The 23,021-nt window shown below is 45.9% G+C and overlaps 3 protein-coding genes across 11 annotated transcripts; 1 reads left to right on the top strand and 2 right to left on the bottom strand.

Moving 5' to 3' along the window:
• Positions 1–573: 573 nt before the first annotated feature.
• On the bottom strand, positions 574–9,480 carry si:ch73-366l1.5 (FILIA-N KH-like domain-containing protein). Of its 3 annotated transcripts, none has more exons than XM_061748829.1 (4): positions 9,215–9,464; positions 6,797–7,649; positions 6,331–6,430; positions 574–5,377 (listed from the first exon to the last, which is right to left on the bottom strand). In XM_061748829.1, exons 1-4 carry the CDS (start codon positions 9,389–9,391, stop codon positions 5,263–5,265), a joined length of 1,245 nt encoding a protein of 414 aa, XP_061604813.1. In that variant the 5' UTR covers positions 9,392–9,464; the 3' UTR covers positions 574–5,262. The 3 variants fall into 3 exon arrangements, 2 of the variants coding, with proteins under 2 accessions (XP_061604813.1, XP_061604814.1); XR_009784744.1 differs by having other exon boundaries at positions 5,281–5,377; positions 6,235–6,430; positions 9,215–9,476; XM_061748830.1 differs by lacking the exon at positions 6,331–6,430 and having other exon boundaries at positions 9,215–9,480.
• A 3,471-nt stretch (positions 9,481–12,951) lies between these two features.
• On the bottom strand, positions 12,952–18,009 carry jmjd6 (jumonji domain containing 6, arginine demethylase and lysine hydroxylase). The gene is made up of 6 exons (XM_061749742.1): positions 17,545–18,009; positions 16,901–17,289; positions 16,544–16,830; positions 15,268–15,403; positions 13,787–13,925; positions 12,952–13,698 (listed from the first exon to the last, which is right to left on the bottom strand). Exons 1-6 carry the CDS (start codon positions 17,671–17,673, stop codon positions 13,567–13,569), a joined length of 1,212 nt encoding a protein of 403 aa, XP_061605726.1. The 5' UTR covers positions 17,674–18,009; the 3' UTR covers positions 12,952–13,566.
• A 515-nt stretch (positions 18,010–18,524) lies between these two features.
• On the top strand, positions 18,525–22,756 carry mettl23 (methyltransferase 23, arginine). 7 transcript variants are annotated; one of them, XM_061749882.1, is made up of 7 exons: positions 18,527–18,876; positions 19,497–19,612; positions 19,708–19,767; positions 19,837–19,941; positions 20,003–20,240; positions 20,378–20,462; positions 21,780–22,756. In XM_061749882.1, the coding sequence occupies exons 3-7, from the start codon at positions 19,753–19,755 to the stop codon at positions 21,946–21,948; spliced, it is 612 nt and encodes a 203-aa protein (XP_061605866.1). In that variant the 5' UTR covers positions 18,527–18,876; positions 19,497–19,612; positions 19,708–19,752; the 3' UTR covers positions 21,949–22,756. The 7 variants fall into 7 exon arrangements, 6 of the variants coding, with proteins under 6 accessions (XP_061605867.1, XP_061605865.1, XP_061605866.1 ...); XR_009784914.1 differs by having other exon boundaries at positions 18,525–18,876; positions 19,497–19,767; positions 20,314–20,462; positions 21,780–21,843; XM_061749878.1 differs by having other exon boundaries at positions 19,497–19,767.
• Positions 22,757–23,021: the final 265 nt, after the last annotated feature.

Below are 23,021 nucleotides of genomic sequence, written 5' to 3'. Positions count from 1 at the left end.
GGGCACATGCCAGTGCAAACTGTAGGCCGGTCCCAAGCCCGGATAAATGCAGAGGGTTGTGTCAGGAAGGGCATCCGGCTTAAACCTTTGCCAAATATGAGCGTTCATCCAAAGAAGTCCATACCGGATCGGTCGTTGCTCGGGTTAACAACTCCGCCACCGTTAACCTACAGGGCGCCGGTGGAAATTCAGCTACTGTGGGTCGAAGACGAAGGAGAAGTGGAAAGTGGGTTCTTTGCCAGAGAAGAGGAAAGCACAGAGCCTCGTACCGAAAGTGCGGACTTTGAATGTTGGGACTATGACAGGAAAAGCTCAGGCGTTGGTTGGCATGATGATTCGGAGAAAGGTTGATATATTGTGTGTCCAGGAGAGCAGGAGGAAAGGCAATAAGGCTAGATGTTTAGGGGCAGGGTTCAAATCATTTTACCATAGTGAGGCAGGGAAGAGAAATTGAGTAGGGGTTACTGTTAAAGAGTCAGCCGTCAATTGTGCAAGTTCTCCCACTTATAAAGATGAGAGGCCTGTAACACCTGTGAGAGACGAAATAAGAGGAAAAAAAATCCAGAAAATCACTGATTTTTACAGAATTTATTTGCAAATTATGGTGGAAAATAAGTATTTGGTCAATAACAAAAGTTAATCTCAATACTTTGATATATACCCTTTGTTGATTTCACAAGGTTTTCACACACTGTTGCTGGTATTTTGGCCCATTCTTCCATGCAGATCTCCTCTAGAGCAGTGATGTTTTGGGGCTGTCGCTGCACAACACAGACTTTCAACTCTGGAGACTGGCGAGGCCACTCCAAGGACCTTGAAATACTTCTTACGAAGCCACTCCTTCGTTGCCAGGGCGGTGTGTTGGGGATCATTGTCATGCTGAAAGACGGTGGGTTGAGTTTTTACCAAAACGTTGTATTTTGGTTTCATCTGACCATATGACATTCTCCCAATCCTCTTCTGGATCATCCAAATGCTCTGTAGCAAACTTCAGACGGGCCTGGACACGTACTGGCTTAAGCAGGGGGACACATCTGGCACTGCAGGATTTGAGTCCCTGGTGGCGTAGTGTGTTACTGATGGTAGCCTTTGTTGCTTTGGTCCCAGCTCTCTGCAGGTCATTCACGAGGTCCCCCCGTGTGGTTCTGGGATTTCTGCTCACCGTTCTTGTGATCATTTCGACCCCACGGGGTTGAGCTCTTGCGTGGAGCCCCAGATTGAGGGAGATTATTGGTGGTCTTGTATGTCTTCCATTTTCTAACAATTGCTCCGGAGCACAGTTGATTTCTTCACACCAAGCTGCTTACCTATTGCAGATTCAGTCTTCCCAGCCTGGTGCAGGTCTACAATTTTGTTTCTGGTGTCCTTTGACAGCTCTTCGGTCTTGGCCATAGTGGAGTTTGCAGTGTGACTGTTTGAGGTTGTGGACAGGTGTCTTTTATACCTACAACCCCAATTCCAATGAAGTTGGGACATTGTGTTCAACATAAATAAAACAGAACACAATGATTTGCAAATCATGTTCAACCTATATTTAATTGAATATACTAGTTGATGATTATTTGCTAAAAACAAAGTTTATCAGTTTGAACATTTAATATCTTGTCTTGGTAGTGTATTCAATTAAATATAGGTTGAACATGATTTGCAAATCATTGTATTCTGTTTTTATTTATGTTTAAAACAACATCCCAACTTCATTGGAATTGGGTTGTATAACGAGTTCAAACAGGTGCCATTAATACAGGTAACGAGTGGAGGACAGAGGAGCCTCCTAAAGAAGTTGTTACATGTCTGTGAGAGCCAGAAATCTGGATTATTTTTATTTATTTATTTTTTTGTTGTTGTTGTTGGTGACCAAATACTTATTTTCCACCAAAAATTGTTAATCAATTATTTAAAAATCAGACAATGTGATTTTCTGGGTCCCCCCCCCATAAGTGTCTCTCATAGATGAGGGATACCTATGATGAAAACTTCAGGTCAAGCTCATCTTTTTAAGTGGGAGAACTTGCACAATTTGTGGCTGACTAAATACTTTTTTGCCCCAATGTATACTGTGATTAGCGGCCGTGCCCCTCATGTAGTATGTGACCAAGAGATGAAAGACAAATTTGGGTTGGCGCTTGACGAAGTAGTTCTGAGCATCCCAGACTGAAAGAGAGTCGTGTTTGGGGCAGATTGTACAACCCCAATTCCAATGAAGTTGGGACGTTGTGTTAAACATAAATAAAAACAGAATACAATGATTTGCTAATCATGTTCAAACTATATTGAATTGAATACACTACAAAGACAACATATTTAATGTTCAAACTGATAAAATTTATTGTTTTTAGCAAATAATCATTGGCTTAGAATTTGATGGCTGCAACACGTTCCAAAAAAGCTGGCACAGGTGGCAAAAAAGAGTGAGAAAGTTGAGGAATGCTCATCAAACACGTGTTTGGAACATCCCACAGGTGAACAGGCTCATTGGGAACCGGTGGCTGCCATGATTGCTTCCCTGAATTGCTCAGTCATTCACAAGCAAAGATGGGGCAAGGTTGACCTCTTTGTCAACAAGTGCCTGAGAAAATAGTCCAACAGTTTAAGGACAATGTTGCTCAACGTACAATTGCAAAGAATTTAGGGATTTCATCATCTACGGTCCATAATATCACCAAAACGTTCAGAGAATCTGGAGAAATCACTGCATGGGAAGCGGCAAGGCCGAAAACCAACATTGAATGCCCGTGACCTTCGATCCCTCAGGCGGCACTGCATCAAAAAACGACATCAATGTGTACAGGATATCACCACATGGACTCGGGAACATTTCAGAAAACCAATGTTAGTAAATACAGTTCGGCGCTACATCCGGAAGTGCAACTTGAAACTCTACTATGCAGAGCAAAAGCCATTTATCAACAACACCCAGAAACGCCGCCGGCTTCTCTGGGCCCGAGCTCATCTAAGATGGACCGCTGCAAAGTGGAAAAGTGTTCTGTGGTCCGACGAGTCCGCATTTCAAATTGTTTTTGGAAATTGTGGACGTCGTGTCCTCCGGGCCAAAGAGGAAAAGAACCAGTCGGACTGTTATGGATGCAAAGTTCAAAAGCCAGCATCTGTGATGGTACGGGGCTGTGTTAGTGCCAATGGCATGGGTAACTTACACATCTGTGAAAGCACCATTAATGATGAAAGGTACATACAGGTTTTGGAGAAACATATGCTGCCATCCAAGCGACGTCTTTTTCATGCTTATTTCAGCAAGACAATGCCAAACCACATTCTGCACGTGTTACAACAGCGTGGGTTCGTAGTAAAAGAGTGCGGGTACTAGACTGGCCTGCCTGCAGTCCAGACCTGTCTCCCATTGAAAATGTGTGGCGCATTATGAAGCGTAAAATATGACAACAGAGACCTTGGACTGTTGAACGGCTGAAGCTGTCCATCAAGCAAGAATGGGAAAGAATTCCGCCGACAAAGCTTCAACAATTAGCGTCCTCAGTTCCCAAACGTTTATTAAATGTTGTTAAAAGAAAAGGTGATGTAACACGGTGGTAAACACGAGCCTGTCCCAGCTTTTTTGGAACGTGTTGCAACCATCATGATTATTTGCTAAAAAACAATCAAGTTGATCAGTTTGAACATGAAATATCTCGTCTTTGTAGTGTCTTCAATTCAATATAGGTTGAACATGATTTGCAAATCCTTGTATTCTGTTTAACACAACGTCCCAACTTCATTGGAATTGGGCTTGTAATTGACATGTAGGTGAAGGAAACTGGTGATGAAGAAGCGATGGGTAAGTTCGGCATCCAGGAAAGGAACTCGGAGGGACAGATGGCGGTTTGCAAAAAGGATGCAAATGGCTGTAGTGAACACTTTCTTCCAGAAGAGGCAGGAACATAGAGTGACCTACAAGAGCGGAGGTAGAAGCACGCAGGTGGATTACATCTTGTGCAGAGGATGTCATCTGAAGGAGGTTGCCGACTGTAAGGTCGTGGTAGGGGACAGTGTGGCTAGACAGCATAGGATGGTGATGTGTTGCTGAGAGAGATTCTCTTGGGGTAATCTTTGTCGGCCGGCCACTCCTGGGAAGGTTCACCACTGTTCCATGTTTTCTTCATGTGAGGATAATGGCTCTCCCTATGGATCGCTGGAATCCGAAAGTTTTAGAAATGGCTTTTGTCAGCCTTTCCAAACCGCTGTCACTTCATTTCTCGACTGTTCTGGAATTTTTGGGGATCGTGTGATTTTGTTGCAGCTTTTTGAGAATTTTTGTCAGACTTGATTTTGTCGAGACAGGTTCTGTTTCAGTGATTTCTTCATTGGACAGGTCTGGAGGTAATCAGGCTTGGGTGTGATCGGTGAAAATTAACCCAAAATTAATTAGCCACAATGAATTCATGATTTAACAAGGGAGCTCATGACTTTTTTGCACAGGGCCCAGTAACTGAGTAGTTATTTTTTTCCCAATATTAATTCACCATTTCAAAACAGCATTTTAAGTTCACGTGGGTTCAATTTGTGTGATGATCTTAAAGTGTGGAAACTATGCAAAAATCTAAGAATTTGAGAAGGGGACCAATACTTTTTCTCGTTGCTGTGACTTTACTGTCGACCTGCAGTTGTGCAAGTGTGTGACATGAGCCCACTTTGGACATAGCGTCTTTACTCCTGGTTCACGCTTATTGCTACATAAGACCCCTATCTCACTGGCCCGGAGACGAGTTGCAGTAACATTCGTCCGTGTGGAAAAATGATCAAATCCCGCAATGTACCACAAAATACAGTGAGACCACAAAAAGTGAACTGTGATATGGCGAGGGACGACTATTTGAATTTTTAGTAGCATCGCTGTTAAATACTTTCCACTGCATCGCGGGATACACGGAGGGAGGGCATTGTATAGCGGCAACCCATACTCACTACACGTTCCGGATGCACTACAAATTGGCCAGCACTCTATAGAAAGTGTACAGGGAGGAATTTGGAACGCAGGCTAGGATTTTGTCGGCATACAAATCAGCTTTGTATTGTTTTGTCGAAGAAGAGCCCAGAAAGTGTTGTTTTTTGTCCCCAATGACTTTAGTACAAATGAAAGAACTGTTCCCTTCTGTTCTACTTTGCAAACAAGGAGGCCAAAAAGGTTGAGCGGAATCAAACCCACGGTGGTCCTACGGCCGCGCAGCCCCCAAAACAACAGAATGGACGACATCACGTGGTTTCCGATAGCGAGGAGGCTTACGGACTTTGACGACGTGGTTGCCACGGTCAGAGCGAGTAGAGCTTGAGCTGCTCCTCCATGTCGCCCTCCGTCACCTCACCCAGAGCCTCCGCGTTCTCCCTCAGGAGCAAGAAGATAGCCGCCAGCTGCTCCTGTTGCACCCTGGGAGGACAACATGATGGACAGACGGAGGGATGGACGATGGATGGACAGCCAGACAGACGGATGAATATTCCTTAAATGGAGGTATTATGAAGCTTGTCAAATGACCTCCAAAACATCTCATCCTTTTGAACAGAATGCAAACAAAAACCTTTTTTTTCTTTTTTCCTTTTGTATGATGCAAACTTTTTTTTTTTTGTTTTTTTTAGATATCTGCTTCTATTTAGCTGTAGTTTCTAATTCTGAAATGTTCATCCCCTCAATTTTTTGCAGAAGCTTCCCTTGAAAACTAAAGGACAGAGTGCTTTTTTGTTTTTTTTTATAAACTTCCTACTTGTTTGCCATGAAGTCATAATTTACTTTTCCACATAGTCGTAATGTGTCCACTTTCAACAGTTCCAAATCATCCCATTATTTTGTTCTGTTGTTCACTTCCCACTCAGTGACACCGTCAGTGTGACTGTGAATAATTGTGTCTCTCTACATTTCCTATATGATTGACTGCCAAACGGGTCCTGGATAGGGTCTTGCCTTGCACCCAAGCTGGCATAGAATCCAGCTCATCCTGAAGTGACCCTAATGAGGACTAAATAGTTTTTTCTACATATTATGACAAAAAGTCATCAGCTGGATGACTGACAAACCTCAGCACAGCTCGTGTCGAGCATCACAATCGAGAGCAACCCCTCAAAACTTACCCGATGGAAGGTTGGCGTTTATATAATATAATAGGCCTGCATTGACCCTCATCTGCGCCATCAAAACATCCAAAGCGCGAATGTTGTCGAGGACCAACGGGCTCAACTCAAATGACGTCCAATATTCATGTGAGGTTGCGATACGTCAAACGAACGCACCGTGACGTCAGACCCTTTCAGATGGCGGGAGGTTGCGTTTGGGACTGTTGGGCCGAAGCAGGGGGGTTTCATTTGATACGGTTCCTACTTGCTGACCTTTGCTCCTCCTCCAATTCCTCCTTGGTCATTAGCGTCTCAAACTTCAAGGCTTTCTTTCCGGGCGTGAATGTCACTTTGTCATCTTCTGCCGCTGCACCTGGAACCCAAGTGGGACAATTCCTTGTCAGACGTGCGCTCGCCTGCTGATGACACCGCAGGTGAGCAGATGAATCTCTGAATTGAATTCGAGCTGACTAATTCTTTGGCCTGATGGCATGAGCTCAAAGGTTTTCTGGGCGCATACACAAGACACACGTGCTCCTAAGCTGCGATCAAGTGCTCCAAACATCAGTGGCAGATGGCGGCTCCGCCCACAAACAAGCCGAGTTCCTGGATGCTCTGAGTGGAAGTCACATGACGACAGCCCCTGCGCTTTTTTCCCTTCGCAATCACACAAATCCTCTCAAAATGTTTATTGGTCTTGTACGATCGTGCACTACATCCCACGTGTGCGCATTCTCACCATTAAGCTCTGGTTGTGGTTCCGGTTCCGGTTGCAGATCTGCTTGTGGCACAGCGTCGTCGGCTGCTCGCTCAGCGACGGGTTCGGGAGTCGGTGGCTTCTCCCGGTCGGATCTGGGGAGTGCTGCGAACACAGATTCATCCGCGGGTCCAAAAAGCCGTTCAGCCACCACCTGTAAAAATTCTTTAGGTTCTGATTCTGGTTGTAGGTCTGAAACTGGCTTTGAGGACCACAACTCTTCTGGAATGACCTGTGCTACTGATAATGGTTCAGAAACTAGTACTACTGCTTCCAGTTCTTGTTCAGAGGTGGGTTCTGTTTCTGAAAGTTGTTCCAGTACAGGTTCTACTGTGGATTTAGAGACTTGTTCCAGAGCATAACATTTTTCGATGGCAGATTCTAGCTGGTTAAGTGTTTCTGGAACTGCTTCTGGTGCTACAAGTGTTTCATGTACAGGTTCTGGCACAGGAATAGTTTCTGGAAATGGTTCTGGTGCTACAAGTGTTTCATGTACAGGCTCCAGCTGAGGAATGGTTTCTGGAACTGGAACTGGGGGTTTTTTTGCGATGGCTTCTGGCTGAGGGGCAGTTTCTGGACCAGAAGTCAATGCTAAAGAAAGCGTTTCCTTAACAAAGCACAATTCATTGACGGTGTTGGGAAAAAGCTCAGAAATTATTGGTCTCATTGATGGTTCTAAAAGAGGGTCTGACACTGAAACTGCTTCTGAAACAGGTTCTGATCCACAAATTGGTTCAACAAGGTTGTCTTCTGGTGCAGAGGCTGTTCCGGTACAAGATTTAGACTCTTGGCCAGGTTCTGGATCGACTGAAACCGCTTCTGGTTGTGGGACAGCCTAGAAAGATAAGATAAGAAAGATAAGATGAGGGAGTAGCGAAGGACGTGGTCTCTGTGTCGATCACGTACCGCACCCTATAATCACAGGTGTCAAATTTGAGGCTCGCAGGCCAGATCAGCCCTCTGAGTCATTTTGTGTGGCCCGTGAAATCTTTCCATGACTTCTGTACAAAAATAGTCATCAAAATGATGATAACTCAATAAGGTCAATAATTATGTAACATGCTTGTGTTTGTTCGGGTTCCCCCACTGAATATAGTGTACTGTATAAGGGAGAGGAAGTGGAAGTGCCCTGCGCTGAAGCCACATGCTTCGTTCAGAAACAGCTTCTGGCTAGCAGATGTTATGGCTAGCCATATGTTTGGGGAAGAAAAAGAAATGGAATAACTAACGCTGTACAAACACGCAGCGGCATCTCAACGTCCACCGAGCGTGAACTTAAGACCGGGGTACGTGTCAAAGCATATTTTGATTTAGATTTTTTGAAATAAATATATATATATATATATAAGCAACCCTAGTGATAATAAATGTTTGTGCTTTCACCCCTGAGGACAACCTCAACTACCATGTGGCCTGCCATGAAAACGAGTTTGACACCCATGAGAGTCGATACGGACGTGCCGCATGTTCGGAATGAACAACTTGTGACTCGCCCTCTTTTTGGGAAAACACAATTGATTTAAGGGCGGCTGAAGTTCGCTTTTAGGGGGGTAGGACAATAAAACTTGGGCATAAACACACGCTACCCAACAAATTCGGAAGCTTTTATAGGTTTTTAGAGGGAGCTTCAGCCCCCCTAGCGACGCCACCGGTTGGAAGTATGATCGATCGTGTGTCTTCATGTTTCTGATGGTTGGTGGCCCTAGAACCCCCACCCTCCATCCTGTCACTTGCAGGTCAGACCCTGGTTGACAAACTGCCACCGCCTGCTGCTGAGACTTTGACACATGACCACATGACGCCTCTTCTTCACACGATGCCGCTTTTATTAGGAACACTGGAAGCGCCTCCGTCAAGCTTTCCGGAACTTCACTTTCTCTCCCACCGAACGCCACCGAGCATCTTTTTTGCGCCGCAGATAGGAGTGTTGGCACCAAATATTGTCGTTGCACATCTTAGCACAATTGAACGGTCAAAGCGAGGACAGGAAACGTGGGCCCAGGTCGCAACACGCCGTCAGCTCACTTGACTCGGAGAGGACGGCTCACCAAGGCCGTCCGATGCAGCACAAAGACGACTCGGTCCGGGGGGCCGTTTCATGGAGGCATTTTCACTCCAAACTCGACTTCTAACTTGTCCGAGTTAAATTAAAACACCCACGATGCCGTCAAAACCGAGACCTCGACGGAGTTGTCACAATGCTCTGTCGGAGATTTCCTTCACGTCATGACTTGTCGAGTCAATTAACACTGCACCCTAATTGAAACAATTAGAATTAATAAAATGTCTGTTCATTTGTGAATCGCACTTTTGAACGTGTTACTTGACACGACGTGAATGTTCAAAAGACAACAAATCCGTGTAATAAATGGATACATTCAATTGGAAACGAAAGACAACCTGTCGCGGAGCCGCCAAACGTCTGGTCGAAGGCTCGTCGCGTGCGCAGGCGGCCGCTGGGGAGCCGACCGAGGCGGCGGCCTCCTCTCTCCTGCGGCGGAGGAGGACGGCGGCGGCCAGCAGGAGGCCGAGCGCGGTGATCACCACGACGCTCGACTCCACTTCCAGCAGCTCCATGACGGACGGACGCGCGCACGCACGCGATATTTTATAGGCCCACGTCAAGTGTCCGGAAAACCCCCCCCCGCACGTGCGTCCGGCCGCCTTTCAAAATAAAGCCTCTTGGAAGCTCTTGGGATGCAAAAGCCACTTCGACGTTCAACATTCATTGTCATCGTTCACACATTCAACTTTCGATAACATAAAATGAAGGTAAACACAATTGACGTTGATGCCTAACCCTATGCACAGACGGGAAGAGCATTTCACGTGGCACCCTGATATGATTTCCATCGTTCTTTATGTACCGGACCAAAGATGAATGTATGCCATAATGGCTGCAGACAGGCACTAACCTTCTCCCTTCCTTCAACAAAGGCGCTTTTCCATCACAAGTTCCAGAACGGCCTGACGCGGCCGGCCTCGCCCGGAACTGACCCGGCCTCCGTTGCGTTTCCATTACAACAGGTACCAATCAAAAGTGGGAGCGATCGGGGCCGCTGCAAACCGCGCGACGTGGTCGAACCCCACTGGAACGGACCATCACGTCCACTGTTAGACATTCCTGCAAATTCTACAGTTTTTTTTACCACATACCTTACAGTCAGATACTTGAGTGATTTTACAGCAATTAACACTAGTTTCCACTGCATCGTGGGCTTTTGGTTGACGTTACAGACAGTTATTGTATGTTGCATGCAGCAGAACTGCGAAGCTGCATTGCGCCATAAATCGTTGAACCGTTGCCGTAATAAAGACGTTACTCCTTCAAGAAGCTCGAAGCAGATATCCGGGTTTGGTTTCTGAAGACATTCAATATGTTTGAAGATAAGTGCTGAAAACATATGCAAAGGCTTCTAACAATATAGTGCTGAATTGTTGAGATCGAGCTTAAGCATCTTTTTCACTGTTTGAATTTTCCTGATTTTGTGAGAGGGGCTAAAACATCACGGGGCTGGGGCGTACTATTGATTTGTTTGTTTGTTTGTTTGTTTGTCCGTCCTGTTCTACTGTTTGGTCAAGCAGAAAGGAGGATCTGTATCCCTTTATGCCGGAACAGTGGACTTTTAAAGCTGCCGCTGTGGTTTCTTTGTATTCTGATGGAAATCTATTGAGAATTAGTCGTTCAGTCGAACAGAACAAAGTTTTTAAAGGGGAGTGATAGAAACAAAAAAGGGAGAGAGAGTGAAAAGCTAACAAAATAATATAAAGAAGACAACAAAAGACAAAACACCAGCTGTAAAAAAAGATGAGGAAAGTAAATCATTATATACCTCGTACAATGACACATTAGAATTGAGTGTTGTAGGGGACAGTTGTGCTACACCCTGTGAGGGAATGACAGGACAAGATAGGACAGGACTGGACAATGACAGGAGGGGAAGCATGCAGGACAGAGGTCAGCCGGGTCCATGGCTGTACAACCGAAGTGTGGTGGGAATGGCCATGGAAATTAGGAGCATCTATAGGACCAGAGTGGGAGTGAGGGGATAGCCAAGAAATTCACATAGTTATCAGTGATTTGTCACAAGGAGCGAATAAGTCCCTGGGGTGTGTGTCTGCGGACACATGCAAGTGAATTGACACCATTTTGAATGCACAATAACCGTGAGAAGTGTCCTGTAATTGCTGTGCCTGCACCACGGGGGCTGAGGACCACACCCCCATCCAATCGGGAGCTGGGGTCGGGCCGGGAACCCCCCGGTTAGCCCCCAGCGGTCGGGAAGGAGTCAAGAAAGCCCCGCCCCCACACACACAGGATTAAGAAGAGAAGATCCCCAATCCATGCATGTGTCCTTTCATTGTGCAAATCAGTCTAAATTGTGAGAAAAAGGAACAAGTTAATCAATAAATGAGAAATATATCCAATATGCTGCTCAGTTGTGGGTTAGCTGTGCTTACCTTTCATAACGGGTCCCCTTTACCGGCCCAGCGTGCAGTGAGCAAGCTAATGATGGCTTCACCCCGGAAATGCGTTTTCGCTGGATGCCTCAATTTACAGAACAGCCCGGTGATGTTTTTGAAGCTCCCAAAAATTGAGGAAATAAAAAAGCGACAGCTGGACTTTTTATAGACACGCAGATGGCGAGCCGAACATCAACACTAGCAGCCGACTCTGCAGTGCACATTTGACAAAGGACAGTTTTGTAAACTTTCACCAGCGACAACGTGGCTTCGCGGGTAACTTGATGCTAGCGAATGGGGCGGTGCCGACCGCCTAACCGCCTGCCTGGGCTTCCTCCTACCGTCAGGTGCCGTCTTCGGCTGTCACATTATTTCACTAACAACGAGGGTAAGTGGACTTGTGTGCTTATTTTTATGATTATAGTCCACAATAACCATTCAATGTTGAAGTTGAGCCTCATCATGTGATTTGACATCGTACAAGCTAGCACCCCCTCCTTTTGGCGCCTGCATTCGAAACGCCCACAGCATCTGAGAGCTGAGAGGTGGCCCTTATTATTGAAGTTATGTAACCTGATTGTTTTAATTCATTGAAATTTGGTAGGCTTGTTAACATTACTCTTCTCTGTGATGTGTCGAATTTACATAACATTTTCCGGGCCCGCTTAGTGCCACTTTAATGTTCATGCACGATACGGATTCATGTTAACACTGATCATCTGTGTTTGTTACCCGTAGTTCGTTGAATGCGTGTCTTCTTTAACTCTCCCATCTTGTTTTCACCAAACTCTGACTTGGGCTGTGGGCAATAGTGACGTGCCGGTCAGTTAAGATAAGCGGTACCTGGCCTACTTCTTCTGCAAGCTCTTTTGCTCTTTTTGGTTTACCTTGTGTCACTCATCAGCCCCACAATGAATCGAAGCATCGATTTTCGGTCGTCAGGACGTTACTCTAAACAAAAAACCCTAGGAAACGTCGAACAGTGTAGAGTTGCGGACGCATCCCCCGTACATGAGCGATTGCACAAGTAGATGCCGTGTATTCGGTATATTGTACTTTATCACCTTTCTTCTGGTCACAAGCTTCACTTTTTAATACACAGGCACATTATACATTATGAATAAAGTTATTGATGTGAAACAATATTTGATGCTTTAGATACTATTTATATGGCTTGAGGCGGCGCGGCTCGCTAAACCCAGAACTGTGTTTTTCCTGTGAGGGAAAGCTCATCTGTGTTCTGATTGGCTGTAAACTGCGACGGTAATACGACGATTCAAATGTTCAATTGCGGCAAAACCAGCGGCAGACTGATCAGCCGCTCACGAAAACAGTCACCAAACCACACGACAGTTCAGCAGGGTTCGGCGTCGTCATTGTGAAAGTGACAAGTCATCGCGCTGAAAGAAACGCCGATATCTGTCGGCCCGTCAGGGGACAGCGAGGTCACGGCCCCCCTCGGCCTGCGTTTTAGAACCGGCTCTGAGGAACGGTGCCGGTGTTGGCCTCGAAAAGCGACCACACAGTGCGTGAGACCGGTTACAAAGGAGAAGTGGCACAAGTCGAGAAGTTCCTTCTTCACAGCTCGATAGCTGCTACTGCTATCATCGTCCTCTGCCGCTAGCTCCCAGCGGCGTTGTCATTTCTTCCAATGATACACAATGAGACGTTAGTCCATTTAGCTCACGTTTATTGATCAAGTAACGAAACGCAGTTATTGTGAGACGTACAGAGTCAACAAATTCTCTCGGGGCACCCTCACGCGCAGAGATGCATTCAAAGACACTAAAAAAATCTCATCTCTCAGCACAACTGAGCTTTTGTACAGGTATTTTATTCCTTGTATTGTTTTACCAAATGTTTTTTTTTTAAAATATATTTTAAGCTAGAAAATGCTTATTTTACCACGACAATTAAAAAAATACAAAGAAATCCCATCACAGTGAATTATCAGCAATATCAATATGATAAAAAAAAGATCTGCAATGCACTGAATCCGCAATAGGTGAAACGCGATATAGCGAGGGATTACTGTCGTACGATCCAGGCTAATAATGGGGGCCGTATCCATAAAACAGAGCCATCGTTTGGTCGCCACCTGGTGGTCAAATGGATCGTGACGTCACTCAGCGTCATTCCAATCTTACAAAACATTTTATTGATCAACACAAATGACGTTTGACAAGGCACGTGTGCTTCCCGAAGCAAGCTTAAACATCTCCGCCGCAGTACCGTCTTTGCCACCAAAGAGGATAAAAAAAAAACTGTTCTGCCCAACACGGCATCCATCAGCGCGACGAGCTCCTCTCTTTGCTCAGGCAGTCGTCCTGACCGCAGGCGTCTCCGTTGGCCACCGCAGCGCACGTGCGTCTCTTCTTCCTGCGGTGGGATGCCGCCTCACCTTCCGAACACGACTCGGCCTGCGGGGAACGCGTCGGACAAAAGGCGTCAGCGCCGACAAGGAAAAACAAGCGAGCGACGCGAGCGAGCGAGTTGGGCACGACGTACGTCCGAATCCGAGTCCGACCCGCTGGACGAAGACGAGGACGACGAGTCGCTGGAGCTGTCTGAAGCGATGCCCGTCGCCTCTTGCAGGTCCACGCGGTCGGCCAGCGCCGCCAAGTCGGGTCGCTCCTGCTTCAGGATCCTTGCCCGCACGTAAACACACACACGCTTGTTACCATGACGACTTGTCTATGGAAGTCACATGACTGAGTCATTAGTTGAATGTCATAATCTCAAGCCAATCCAGTGGTACCTCGACTTCAGGGGTTAATTTGTTTCGTGACCATTGATCCTTTCGAGCCACCCCAAAAAATGTTATTTTTTTGTTACGCACTTTTAATGAAGAAAAATGCTGTACTGCACTGTACTGTACAAACAACAAAAGAATATGAAGATAGAAATCCGACAATCCGAAAGTCACAACAACTGTCGCATTGTATGTGTGCCTTTACGGGGCGTGGCCGAGTGAGTGACAGCATGAACTGAAGTTGGGTCGGTTTGTCAGCGTGTGAGCGTCTTGGCGTAGGTAGCGGCCTACAGCTGCTCCTTGCGAGTCTTCATGTTTTTTGGGTTTAACCCTTTCATTTGCGGTTGAAAGAGCTTCGACAACTGTGGCACAATTTTCTTTTATTTTTTTGAATGGCGGCATATGTGAAGGTCACTCGCACTTCAACTTTTTTAGCCTAAGGCCTGTCGCGCACTCCGCAATGCAGTCGAACCCGACTGGACCGGTCCGTCACATAAAAATAAGGAGTTGCCGCCTCTTCCCCGCACATTGAGCGATCGGATATATGGACGCCCTGAATAGCGAGCCTGGATATGCGTTTGATGCTGTATCTACGGTATATGGTACATGGTCACATTTCTTAAACCATAAAAAGGTCAACTAATAGTTCAAGAAGAAGCGGGTTGCTAAAGAGAGAGGACGTGTGCGAGACTAAAAGCAAAAGTGTGGATATTGGAATGTCGCTGACAAGTATGTCCAAAAAACACACAAGGAATTTGAACGTGGGCAGCAAGGTACGAGCTGCCGTTGGCAAACATTTTGGTCTTTTTTATCCACAGGCACACTATGCATTATGCTGATAGTAAAGTATTGATGTAAAACAATATTCGAAGCTTTATATACGGCAATTATTTGGCTTAGGGCAGCGCGGCGGCTGTACTGTCTCTCGCTTTCCTAAAACTCGGAAATGTACTTTCATTCATTTTGATTGGCTGTAAACTGCGACGTTGCGCGCCGGCGATAAAAACGGTGGCAGACCAATTGGCCTCACTCGGGTTCGGCCGCGTTGCTCGGTGTGCGGCAGCCTTCAAAGGAAACCGGCAAACTAGTAGGTCGGTGCGCTGGTGAGTCGAGGTACCGCTGACGTTGAAATATGACTTTTTGCCGACTACAAGTGACGACTTGTCGTTGTCGTCAAAAGCCAAGCATGGACGACGACGTCCTTTCTGCTCGGCGAGGAGCGGCGTGCCCTTCTTACCGGTACCACTTTCTGGACAGTTTGGGCCGCCCTCGTACGGTTTTGTGCCACACGATGGGGAAGTTGGTGGTGCTGGCGAAGTTCTGCGTGACGGCGATGGTCGTGTCCAGGTTGAGCACCACGTGCCACCAGCCGCCTGTTACCATGACAACCGCAATCTCAGCACAAAGATGGCTCACTCGGCCTAGCCTGGGTCGATTAGGTGGCGGCGGCGCTAGCTCATCTGGGAGGACTTTCAGGCGCAGGATTGCCATCAAAATGAGAAACCGCGATGCTAGTCTGCTTCCGGACTAATGTCAAGGTGCCCTTGAGCAAGCCACCATGCACGAGCCCCCAAGCTCTAGACGCGTGTCGCCCTTTACATGCCACTTCACTCTAACGTCATCATAATAAGGGTTTTAAATTACATAATAACGCTAGCTGCAAGTAGCTATGAACGGCCGCTCGCACCACCGGCCACATTGGGGATCTGTTGAAATTGAATCGTAACAATAATAATCAACAATTACGATAATGTCATGCAGGCCGTGTGTGATGTGGTTCTCAGGATATTGACCTCAAATTTCCCTTTAAGGCTTGACAAGTCTCAAAACGTTTTACAAAACCCATATCCAGCGTTGCCGCACTATCATACAGATTTATAAGCGATTATTTTTTTATGGGCTTTTACAGCATAATGGCAAGTCCCAATTTAGTGTTGCGCGCCTTTGGTGTAGTACCACATTGTGCCACAACATGCCGAGCAGCACTGAACTCTACTGGAAGACACGCAGCGTAATTGAAACCAAGAAGAGCAGGCAGAAAAGGCCCCTCACTAAAGTCCCGTAATAGTCGTCATTCCCACAAAGAGAAAATATCTGCCTGTGAGTATTGTTGCTGCTCTGTGTGTGTTTAGAATTACTATAACATCAATGCTAATTTTCGTTCGTCTGTCTATGGCGTTTCTGTCACATTTTATGTTAACATTATGCTCGCAGAATTTCGTTAGCTTAATGTCCAAACAAATGTTCTGGTTTTGGTTCAACACTTCAACTGGGGTTGACAAATAAACAGCTTGGAGCAAGCACGCTTTGCCACTTCACTTCTTTGGAATACTTTAAACAAGTCGAAGTATATTTTAATAACTTTCAATGTGTTGAAAAGCAAGTGGGACGGACGGATCAAGCTAGTTTTCAAAATGTTTTGCTCATATAAACGGGGGTTCACTACACATCTAACAATCGCACGCATCCTCAGCTTGTAGCTTTCATCATCATCATGACGGCTTTCCACTGACCAGGCACAAAGACAGTCTCTCCGGGTCTCTGCAGGATCTCCAGCGGTCGGAATTCGGCAGGCCACCCGGGCTGCTGCGTGCGGGGGTAGACCACGTTGAACCAGGTGATGGCCTCATCTTGCTGATTGCCCCCGTCCTCTCGGGTCACCTTGATGAGGTCTCGGGGTGTGTTGGTGGGGAACAGGCACCACCTCTTATGGCCCTGGACCAGAGCGTTCCAGGCGCTGGTGCCTAGCGGGTCGATGTGGATGCCAGTCCCGGAGCGAGCGGGGCCCATCACAAACCACCTGATGATTTTAGAAGTTACAACAGAAGGTACGGCACCACAGTCAAAAGGTCGCAAAAAAGGACACTGGCCTGTAGGGCGGCCGCCGCTTCTCTCCGGCAAACTGGAAGAGATCGTCGGTGAAGAAGACCGGCACCTGGTAGTCTTGGAGCAGTTTTCTGCGTTTGGCGTGCTCGCCGTAGCTGCTGTCGAAGATGTAAAGAGGGCTGTCGTCGCGGGTGCTCTCCAGATACTCCACGTAGTACTTCATCTTCATCTTCACCGAGTAGCCGTCGTTGTCCTCGCCACATTTGAACTTCTGGTTGCGATACTTGCGTTTCAGGCGCTCCAAAGTCCATTTTTGCCGCGCTGCCCAGGACTCCTGACAGCGGAGGAGAACCACAGGCTTGTAGGGCCTCTCGAAGCGCTCGATGAAGTCTTCCGGGCTCAGACGGAGCGCATCCACTCGTTCGACGTTGTCCTGTGTCGACAAAGATGGACAAAAGCAGACTGACAACCTTTTCACAACTGGACTATGCTACAGTTTTCTTGGTTTGGGAGTTTTTAATGGCTCTGTTCTGCCAAAATGACTGTCGATATCATTGCACTTATAAGAAGAGTTACGATTGACGATATGTGAATTGGGTTGTGTGATCACGATGCGAATCTTCTCCGTGACGTGTTCGCTGCGGCAAGCTGACTTTAGCTTCGCCTAGCGTGCTACGTTGACGGTTACCTTTACGGAGCTGTGCGACACGTTGAAAGTGTCATGATAAGCGTGCTTGATCCAGTCTAACGAGTCTTTCAACTCGGGCCTGGCGCTGCGTTTGGCCTCTTTAATTCTCTTCTTGCTCTTGTGATTCATTCCTTCCTCCCGTTTAGTTAGCGACCGTCGCTAACGCTTTGTGCGCTCATTCGCTTCTCAGCAATAGCCAAAGATAGCCGGCAGCGAATTAATTCTTTGATAGGACGTCGAAACATGGCAAACGTAGCTCCATGTCACCTCTTATGACATTGAAGAGCACGTTTGAGGTGGCTGCGTGATCGAGTGGGGAGAAGCTGAGCGGCTGAGAAGCTAGCTGGGTTAGCAGCAAGCGAGGTTGAGGCTGAGGCTGACGGACACATTCACAAAATGCCTTCGTAACCGGTTGGCACCGGGGACATGCCCCTAAAGCGCTTAGGAAGGTTCATTGGCCAGTGTTCATGCACAGCAGGGTCTTTATATTGGTTCAAATGTAAGATGGCCACGCCCATAGATATGAAGCCACGCCAGCACGCTGTAGCAGCCCGGATAACCGACGTGACTATATGCCGGCCATATTGGGGAGGTCCACGATCCCACCAAAGGCAATGCATGGACATTGAAATTAAGTCCTAACTTGCTAATATTTCAACTTTTTTCACGAGGTTCACTTTTTTTTTTTTTTTTTGTCAACGCCAAAGCGTGTGCTATCAATACATAACATTTGAAAACCTGTAAACGGTTACTCCCAGGTCCCTTGTCGTAACTGTACGGCGTTGTACAACTTGTACGCAACCGTATGCAGGTCAATCCTTGGTCTTTTGTTTTTTTTGCCGAGCGCACACATGGAATGCACATGACTATGAACTCCCAAGCTTAGCTTCGCAGTTGGCACGCAGCTCAAAAGGGGCGTGTCTTATCTACCGATTCATATCTGTCCCCCCCCCCCCCCCCCCCCACCCCCCACCCTCCAGTCAGGCCGCCATGTAGTAACGCTGGTTAGCCGTGCTGCTACAGCGCGCTGGCGTATCATACTGATGTGATTGGCTGACAGGGTTCCTTCCTGTCCAGGCGGAAGGAGAAGCGGCAACAGTTACCGTGAGACGATTTATCTGAATTGCCGTGAGACGATAGGACTTTTGACAGCTCAGAAGGATTCTGCTCACAAGATTGCCGACGGGGAAGTGATTTGTGACATATGCTTACGTACTGTAAGAGGAGATGAATCGCACAGGAGCCGAGATTCCCACAGTATCTCACAGAATGTTCACCTTTGAAGAAACCCAGAACAGCAAGCAGGAGTCGCTGAGCGTGTCCATACCCGAGGTACGACGAGTCCGACTGATGAAATTCGCTGACTCGCCGCGACAGGGCATGCAAGCCTGGCGGTTGCCCCAGGGGACGGCCGACGTTGGCCCATGTCAACGTGTCGGGAACCCCCGCATAGTTTATATGGTGGTATGTTACCAAAATATTCAAACCACCTGTATATCAAAATAGAAGATATCAGTGGATAGAAACACGAATAAAATGAGCCCTAATTTGAAATTGAGGGTGTTATGTTATGTATGGCGACACGGTGGCCTCACAGTTCTGAGGACCGGGATTCAAATCCCGGCCCCGCCTGTGTGGAGTTTCCATGTTGTCCCCGTGCCTGCGTGGGTTTTCTCCGGGCACTCCGGTTTCCTCCCACATCCCAAAAACATGCTTGATAGGTTGATTGGTTGAATACTCTAAATTGCCCGTAGGTGTGAATGTGAATGGCTGTTTGTTCATATGTGCCCTGCGATTGGCTAGGGACCGATTCAGGGTGTACCCCGCCTCTCGCCCGAAGATAACTGGGATAGGCTCCAGTACGCCCCCGACCCTAGTGAGGAGAAGCGCTATGGAAAATGAATGGATGGATGGGCGATATGTACGATGTGATTAGTGGCTATGCCCCACAGGTCGGATGTGACCGAGGGGTGAAGGAGCGAGACGAAGTACTTGTGAGCATTCCAGACGGAGAGAGTCGTGATTGGTGCAGATTGTAATTGACAGATTGGTGATGAAGAAGTGATGGGTAAGTTCGGCATCCGGGAAAGGAACTCGGAGGGACAGATGGCGGTAGACTTTGCAAAAAGGATGGAAATGGCTGTAGTGAACACTTTCTTCCAGAAGAGGCAGGAACATAGGGTGACCTCCAAGAGCGGTGCTAAGAAAATGTCAAATGTCCATGTGAGTGATGAAAAAAGAAACGAGTGAGCGCGGTTGCTTGTTGTTGAAGGTTTTTTGCTGTGCCGGCAGGTCCTGGATGCGCAGTACGGCATGTACGTGTGGCCCAGTGCGGTGGTGTTGGCTCAGTACATCTGGAGCAGAAGAGCGGACGTGAAGGACAAGACGGTGCTGGAGGTGAGACTGGCAGGCACGTACGATGATGATGACGTTGGCGATGACTCCTTTGCTTCCACAGCTGGGCGCAGGTGTCAGTCTTCCGGGCGTGCTGGCATCCCGCTGCGGCGCCAAGGTCATCCTGTCCGACGCCGCCGATTCGCCGGCGTGTTTGGAGAACTGCAGACGCAGCTGCGAGGCCAACGGTCTGTGTGACGTGCTCACGCTGCCTCTCACCTGGGGGGAAATCTCCCCCCGCCTGCTCCGGCTTCCACGCCTCCACCTCATCTTGGCGTCCGACGTTTTCTACGAGCCACGAGGTAACGACGTCCGCTTCACCCTTCACCTGAAACTACCTGCAACGCACATGAACCACGGATTTGTGTTCTGCAGGAAGTGGAAAGGTTGTACTTCCTCTTCACCACCTTCCACTCGTGTGTCTAACAATACCTTACAGATTTTGAGGACATCCTAGTCACTGTTGCTTTTCTTCTGCGAAAGAACCCCAATGCTCAGTTTTGGATGACTTACCAGGAACGAAGGTGCATCTGTCTCCTTTTTCTCTTTCTCAGACATTGATCATGTTAGTGATTTCTCACAACAATTCAGGAACAGATATTTATCAATATGTGACACTTAATTTCTTCATTTTCAAATGATCACTTCTACAACATTCCTAGGAAATCACAATGTCCTATCACTGGTGATCTATTTTTAGAACAGGCCCGCAGGCTACTCTTGTGGTCCTTGGGGGCTGCCTGGTACCCATGGGCGCCAATATATATATATATATTTTATATTTTATATATAATATATATATATATTATATATATATAATATATATTATATAATATATATATATTATATATTATATAATATATATATATTATATATTATATAATATATATTATATATATATATTATATTATATATTATATATATATATATATATATATTATATATATATATTATATTATACATAATATATATATATATATATATATATATATATATTATATATATATATTATATATATTTATATATATATATATATATATATATAAACTATAACGATTACCGTCATTTACTATGTACAAAAGACTCTTTGTTTGTTGATGTTTTTTCACCAGGCAAATGTTGTGGGTGCAAAATTCGTCAGTTCTCCATAGCTTCAATTACGAGACTGTCGAGCGAGCGGTCGGAGAGCAATAAGTTACGATACCGAGAGTGAGGCAGTTATTGAAGTTACAGAGCTAGCAGTGTTTCACAAATTAGCGAAAATATTTACTTTCTTTGTGTGCGTGTGTGTTTATGAGAAGTTTATGCCACCATTTTGTGTGTACAATTAAGTTGGTGAAGTTAAGTCTGTGTTGTACCAACCTGTTTTGTGCTAAATTAGCATGCAATGCTACGTTCTGTGCTACATTAGCTTCGCGACTGCTACGATTTATGTCCGTAAGTAGGGCTCATGTTGTGTTACTGGGTCCACCTTTAACTTGTATCTCATAACATTTTTTTTTTTTTTTTTTTGGATAGAGTCTTTGTGTAGCCTTAAAAGCATTCAAAAATAAATGTGTTACTATTATTATGTTTCTGCTTAATGTGCCCAAATGCAGCTGCTGAATGTAAAAAAAATAATGTAACTTGTAATCTAACTTGCTTTTGCAATTTTGTTATCAGTGAAATAACTATGTTGTTTGTTTTAAAGGGTAATCGGATAACTTTTTCAAGGTAACTGTGCCAACACTGAAATAAATATCGAGCGACGAGGGAATAGGGAATGAGTGAACGATTGTGAACGCAGCCGCTGTAATGCCAGATGAAGTACAAAAGCAGAAATGTGTTTGCGTGTCTTGTAGTGCTGATTGGAGCATTGAGGCGCTGCTGCACAAGTGGAAGCTGGCCTGCGTGGACGTTGACCTGGCAACCTTTAGCGCCAACAAATCAGAGCTGGCAGGATCCAGCCTTCCCGGCAGCCACGGCATTCAAATGATGATCGTTACGCACGAGACGGACACGGACGCGTGAAAGGCCAGGTCTTTCCGCCTCCTAAAAAAAGCCCCAAAAGAGCAACTGGAAGTTTGAAGTTTATTTTATTTTGAAAAAAGGGACATATATATGTATATTGATAAAACATTGTAAATATGCAAGATTATAGCCAATGGCTAATTTCCAGATTTAGTCCAAAGGAGACAAAGACCAAGCAGGTGTGGCGCCATCTTTTTGGTCTTCATCTATGGAGCTTTGTTGAACGTGATGGAGACGACAAGCAAGCGGAATTGTCCGACAAGAGCCAGATGTCCCCTGACAAGTTCATGAACACCGTTGGCTGCGTTTGTTTCTTTTTCTTCTCTCTCTTTGTTCGATTAGTCGAGGTAATGGAGACTTTTCTTTCCACCTATTTCAAGGATCCAGGACAGGTTGAAAGATGACAATTCAATGAAACGTTGATTTTAAAATCACTATTGACTATCTGTGACATACTGTTGACACTGGGCCTTTCTCTGAATGTCGTTATTTTTCCAGCAGTTGAATGACAACACGGCTGATGGGATGAAAACATTTGCAAACAGCCGTAATCTTCATTTCTCCTTGTGTTTTATATATATATATATTTTTTTTTATTTATTCAAATTAACGCCCCAAGGGTCCCACGACCACTCGGAACACTCTTAACAGTCAACAGAGCCTGGAATAGTATTCAGTTTTTGGAGTGTAATGATGATGAAGTTTTAAGACCTAATTAGTCAACTTTATTTTTGCTTTGTTAAATAGCTTTTGTCACCTTGTTTCAGGTACCTCTAATTATAAAATAATAAACAATGAAAACCTCTGATTTATCTGTCCTTGCACTTTATTATTTTTTAACTCAAGTCCGCTCTTACCGTGTAATGTTAGTACTTATTAACCCTGACTGGAAGAAACAGAGGGCCCCAAAATCCAATTTTACTCCGGATTCGTATGGGGTGCCGTTTGTCAAGCTGCTCACGCCAAAATATAACAGCAACATTTTGACACATTTAGCTTCAAAACATGTTTTCAAAACTGGTGTGAATTTTCTAAAGTCCCTTTTGTGGACATTTTGAACAATATTTGTCAAC

Source organism: Phyllopteryx taeniolatus, chromosome 16, assembly GCF_024500385.1.
Source record: "Phyllopteryx taeniolatus isolate TA_2022b chromosome 16, UOR_Ptae_1.2, whole genome shotgun sequence".
NCBI classification, from domain to species: Eukaryota; Metazoa; Chordata; class Actinopteri; order Syngnathiformes; family Syngnathidae; genus Phyllopteryx; species Phyllopteryx taeniolatus.
This window is presented reverse-complemented; position numbering and strand designations above follow the sequence as displayed.